Source organism: Bidens hawaiensis, unplaced genomic scaffold, assembly GCF_021521415.1.
Source record: "Bidens hawaiensis isolate Kalapana, Puna unplaced genomic scaffold, B.hawaiensis_p1.1 tig00002343_1, whole genome shotgun sequence".
In the NCBI taxonomy this organism is placed as follows: domain Eukaryota; kingdom Viridiplantae; phylum Streptophyta; class Magnoliopsida; order Asterales; family Asteraceae; genus Bidens; species Bidens hawaiensis.
The window spans coordinates 524,888-530,547 of NW_027491127.1; the positions used below are offsets into that span (position 1 = coordinate 524,888).

At 33.6% G+C, this 5,660-nt stretch overlaps 1 protein-coding gene across 8 annotated transcripts; it reads right to left on the reverse strand.

Moving 5' to 3' along the window:
• Window positions 1-338: 338 nt before the first annotated feature.
• On the reverse strand, window positions 339-5,056 carry LOC143618925 (zinc finger CCCH domain-containing protein 46-like). 8 transcript variants are annotated; one of them, XM_077090973.1, is made up of 9 exons: window positions 4,082-5,056; window positions 3,040-3,219; window positions 2,790-2,969; window positions 2,605-2,699; window positions 2,285-2,518; window positions 2,126-2,210; window positions 1,893-2,038; window positions 1,676-1,746; window positions 339-1,354 (listed from the first exon to the last, which is right to left on the reverse strand). In XM_077090973.1, exons 1-8 carry the CDS (start codon window positions 4,873-4,875, stop codon window positions 1,730-1,732), a joined length of 1,731 nt encoding a protein of 576 aa, XP_076947088.1. In that variant the 5' UTR covers window positions 4,876-5,056; the 3' UTR covers window positions 339-1,354; window positions 1,676-1,729. The 8 variants fall into 8 exon arrangements, with proteins under 8 accessions (XP_076947088.1, XP_076947087.1, XP_076947086.1 ...); XM_077090972.1 differs by having other exon boundaries at window positions 339-1,360; XM_077090971.1 differs by having other exon boundaries at window positions 344-1,357.
• Window positions 5,057-5,660: the final 604 nt, after the last annotated feature.

The window sequence follows — 5,660 nt, forward strand, 5'->3', positions numbered from 1 at the left end:
GTCTATGAAAGCAACAAATTTACTTACCAACTTATGCAATAAAGTCTCTAAAAAATTTAATAGTTTGGCTTCAATTGTTGCAACATTATGCATCTCTATTAAGGAAAAGCTAAAGTAAACATATGCCAAATGTAGATTTTACCGTCGTTCCTAGGGTTCAAGTTCCAAACCGTTAAAACCGACACCCCCTAAACCAAAAAGCGAACCAACCGTTTGAATCTCAAAACCGGCTGAATCACTTAGCTTAAAACGGTTCAGTGTGTTTCAACAGTTTTTAAACAACCATATTCCAAAAGGTTATTCTATAAGCAAATCAAAGACTAAATCTAAAGGTACAAGTATTATTGCATACCATACAGGTACTATAACATTATTGCTTTTAAAAGGACATGTACCATCAAGCCATAAAAAGGCCAAACACACACAGTAACAATAATATGTGCATGAAGCCAGGAAATAATGAAAGTGAAAGGTGTGTGGTACTCTACCATTGAAAGATTGAAAATGGGTTCAGTAGCCCATGTGACATGGTGGACCTCTACTCTTTCCATAAAATCAGACAAAAGACTCCTTTAAAGTATCCTTTAAATCAAATTCCATTCATCCCACCTACTCTACCACTCCAATGTACAACTCACAATGCACAAAGTACAACTCACCAAAGCATTTCTTAACATTGTCTAATTAGTAATTACCCAAAGTGGACAAGCCAAAATTCCATCAAAACCATATTTAACCAAAAAAACCTAAACCATATGAAAATATTATCTACATGGCTTCAAAACTTAAGTTAGGCAAATCTAAAGAATACTTAAAAAAGGTATAAAAATATGACAAAGATCACAGCTTTACTCCAAGATTTCAAGACTCAATCATACCTCAATTGTGTTAAGCCTTGAGTTTAGAATATACCCAATCTGAACACAAACATTCACACACACCAACTAATACACATGCAGCTTGTAGGTTATGCATTATAAGTTGTACCAAATGAGTAGAAATGAAATGATCATATATAATGATGCAAGTGAGTAAAAGAAAGTTGCTAACCACTACCCTTTTTTCTTTTGATTTGTTATATGCATGGTTCAATGAGTGTTTGGGGGTGGGGGTGGGGGTGGGGGGTCCAGCACACAAGGGTACAAAAGTTAAAAAACAAAGAAACCCTACTGTCATAAAATCAGTTCATCTATCCTTGCTTTTCTTTTATGTATTGCATATTATGTATAGTTGTAAGTAGTATGGGAGGTAGGTATTGAAGATGACAATAGTCTTGAAGTCTTTCCTAATAATAATATTCCTTTTTTTTCTTTTTGTTGTTGATGATAGTTTTCTCCTCAAGTATATCCTGCTCCTACACCTACATCAAACAAAAAAATTAAACTTAGCATCAATTGTCATAATCAAGATTTAAGATCTTGACTGCGTATTGGCTAAAGACTCAAACTTTTGTCAACTTTGTGCGATTTTTTTAACAATCAACAAGAAAAGATTCACTTGGACGCATATTGGGATGAAAGACTCAAACTTTCATCAAGTGTATATTAAACAGTTGACAAGAAAATATTCAAGATTCAAGATCTTGACCGCGTATTGACTAAAAGACTTGAACTTTCGTCAAGTTTACATAGTGTTTATTTAACGATCGACAAAAATAGATTTGGGATATTCTTACCAAGCAAAGTAAAAATTGTGATCCAATATCCCTTGTTGCAAAGCCGAAAATCACCTACATTTCAATGGCTTCTTGCACAAAAAAGAAAGGTAAATATTAAAAAGAATTTTGGCGCAAACCCTTGTTTTTATTAGAAGAATAATTACAAAGATGATCAAAAGTTACAAACTTTTTCACTAAAAGTAAACATTTAAAGAACATATGTTTTGATTTATACCTTGGCATTTGGAAGTAACATTAATAGGAATTGCAGCAGAATAATCGGCTTCGGGCATATCATTTGAGAAATTAGTTTGATCTGTGGTGGTTGACTTTGTAGGGGAAGCTAACAAGTTATCCGGAAGTGCATGCTCAAAGCTGCAACTTAAACAATAAATACACACAATTATAACACCACACAAAAATATATATTAAAAAAAATTGCATCTTTATAATAATAAAGTTCAAAACCTTTCTTTCTTAGGAGTTTCATTCTGATCAGAGCTTTCTTCCTTTGCTTCTGGTGGAATAACGGGATCAGATTTATCATTCAGTGCTGCGACACATACAATAAATCGGTTGTTATTAGTAATAAATATAAAATATAATACAAATGATATTCAAAATTACCTCCAGACACAAGTTCTTCATTGTTGAAATCCATCGGAAACACAAGATTCTGGTTCAACTGAGTTGGCGAGTTAATAGCAGCGCCTAGAGATAAACTCCTTTGAAACATATGGTTTTTCACATCATTTAAAGGCAAATTCATTAACCGTCGATCTTGAAATTCAATCGCTTGGTGTAATTCACGTTCCTCCATCTTTCTTCTTAACATCATGTCATGATTAAACATTCTAGCACCTACAAAAGTTGGGAGATCAAACACTTAAATAAATTGCATAGTTTTAGAAGCTAAATGTTGGACTCGGATTGCAAGTTTTACTCACCGAATGGTATATGATCAAACGGTTCGGCTGATTCGAGTGCGGTTGGACTTAAACAACCAGAAAAATCGCCTCTTTCCATCTGTTGTAGATGCTTCCTATATAACGTATACATATTATTGTTTATATTAACAATGTACGACTAAAAATCAAAATATAATAAAGTGAAACAGTCAAAAGAGTCATACTTGTCGGGTATTTTTCCCTTTTCTTTATACGGTTTAACAAGCACCCGTGAATCGCATACAAAGTGAGGGTTTCCTTTAGCAAGAATTGCTTTCACGGTCTCCGGGAGCATAAACGTAACAAAACCAAACATGCGTTTTTTCTGATACGGGATCCTCACGTCTTGAACCGGTCCGAACATACTAAAGCATTAAACAAACAAAATAATTACATGAATGTCAAATATGAACATTGCATGTTATAACCAATTACCTGAAGTAATTTGAAACATCTTCTTCTTTAAAGGTACTATCAGCTGGAAATGTCAAGTAAATTTGTCGAGAACTCGAATTCGAGCCCCCAAAACCCATCGGCCCGAAATCATTCCGGTCGGGTCGGCACCGACCAAATTTGTATAATTCGTCTCCGAGCATCATTGCAGCTGTTGGTGATCTAGAAATTCAAAAACAACACCATGTTATACTTATATTCCTTCATTGATAATAGTTTTTGAAGTTTTACAAAATGGGAAAATGGAGAAAAGGAATACTCATGTTTTCTCCAACAACAAAAAAAAACACACTTTATTCATTATTCTTCAACACATGGTTTATTTGTTGGATTCATTATTTCATTTACTATGATGAAAAAGAAGAACATCATATTTATTCCTCAATTATATGTCATTATTTGTGCTTTTAAAAGATATTTTTAGTTCTTCCTGTAGAATTTCTTCAAACTTACAAAAAAAATGAGGATATTTACCTGTGTTTAATTGGAATTGATATAAAAATGCATAATGAACACCAAGTTATAATTTTTACTGAACATATTTCTTAAATTTTTATAAATGAAGCTGCTGGGAAATTGGAGAAAAGGAATAATCATGTTCCAAAATCATAAAACACAAGTAAAGATTCCATTTTTTTCCCTTTTTCAAACAAATTCAACAAAAAAATCCAAGAATAACCAAAAATCATCCTTTTTAAACCATAACAATAACCCAAAAATCCTACACATGAGTTGAAGAAGAATAATTAATAAAGCTCAGTTTTTTTTTTTTGCATAATAATAATAAAAAAATAATAAATCTTTTTCCAAGCAAATTCAACAAAAAATCATCCTTTTTAAATTAAACCACAAATAATAACATATAATTCAAGAACAAACATCATGTTACTCTTTTTCAACAAACTTAAAAAAATTCCACACACACACATGAGTTGAATAATAATAATCAATAAAGTTTGCATTTTTTTTAAATAATAATAACTAAAAATAAAAAATATATAAAAAATAAAAAAAAACTTTTTACCTTGGATTCTCATTAAGAAAGTTCATGCACCTATTGAAATGAAAAGGATGGTTCACACCACCACCACCACCACCCATGGCTGCAATCCTCTGCTGCTGCTGCATAGCTTTAATCCTCATCAAATCTTCAAAAGCTTCAATCTTTCCACTTGGAGAAGAACAAGAACTTGAACCACTCAACCCCAACTCATCCCCAAACCCATGTGAAAACTTACAACTAGTCCCATTCTTACAAAACCCCCTTGCATAATACATGCAGGGTGATGACGTCATCTTATACCCACCAAACCCCCCGCTGACGTCATCCTCATATGCATCGTTCACCGAACAGCTTCTCCGGTGGTGGTGGTGTAAATGCTGCTGCTGCTGGTGGTGGTTATGCACCTCATCATTCTGATCATTACCCATATTATTATTATTAATATTATTATTGGTATGATAATCGTCGTAAAAAGACCCACCACCGGAAACGACGGCGGAGTACGGTGGCCGGTGGTGGTCGGAGAATGAGCCGGGTAACGACCAGGGTGAACTGGGTGACGGTGGGATGATAATCTGAGGTGGGTTTCTTGGGGCAAAAGAAGTTGCAGATGAGGTGTTCGACGACATGTCTAAGAAAGCTTTTGCTTGTTTAATAACCGAAACAAGAAGGTTTTCAGGGCCAAAAGCAAGTCTTATCATCTCATTATCACCTTGATCTTGAATAAGTATGTACCCCATGATTTTGGAAGCGTTATCTGGATCCAATTTCTGGATTCTTGACATCACCATTTTAGTAGCTTCAACTGTATCCATTGTGATAATATAATGAATAATAATCCAAGAAACAAGAAACCCAGTAGTCAGAGTGAGAAACTAAAACAAACCCACCATTTATTTTGCTCTCTCTCTCTAGAAAAAGGTTTGATTTTTAGAGAGAGAAAGTGAGGTTAAAAAGCTATAGATATAGATATAAAGATATATAGAGAGAGAGTGTGTATAGAGAGAGAGAGAGAGAGAGAAAGAAGCGGAGAAAAATATGTTTGGAACGGTTTGTGAGAGTTGATTTAGGGATGGATTAATGAGAGAGAAGTGGGTACAAGTGTTGATGCATAATGTACAAGTGGTTAATGCATGGGGTGATGCTTGGATGCTTGGCTGTAACCCACATAGAGATTGTAAGTGTTGTATGGGTCAAAGAGTTGGTTTGTGTACAAGCAGAGGCTTTGGGTTTTGGAGCTTTGGGGAAGATGAGGTTGGGTGGGGGGGGGGGGGGGTGAGGTTAAGGGGAGTGGGTATCAGGTGTATAACATATTTTTTAAGTAATCATTAAAATTATTAAACATAGTAATATATTAACTTTTTCTTTATTAGTGATTTATTAGTAATATTAAATATTAGCATATATGGTAAGATTATGTTGTGATTATTAGTTGGAGCCTATTAGTATAATATATTTATAATGTGAATATATATATTTATTATGATTATTATTATTAGAGAAGATAGAGATTGTTGGTTTTTAAAATTTAACCTTTTATGTTATCAAATAAATTTTGGAATCAGAATAATGAAATGTGATAAAAGATTATGATGATAAA

Excerpts from the sequence above, each read along its gene's own strand:
- LOC143618925 (XM_077090973.1), bottom strand. The coding sequence starts at position 4,875 with ATGGATACAGTTGAAGCTACTAAAATGGTGATGTCAAGAATCCAGAAA. Across the intron at positions 2,519-2,604 it reads GTTTGATCATATACCATTCG|GTGCTAGAATGTTTAATCAT; the intron begins GTGAGTAAAACT and ends CAACTTTTGTAG. Across the intron at positions 2,039-2,125 it reads GAAACTCCTAAGAAAGAAAG|TTGCAGCTTTGAGCATGCAC; the intron begins GTTTTGAACTTT and ends TTATTGTTTAAG.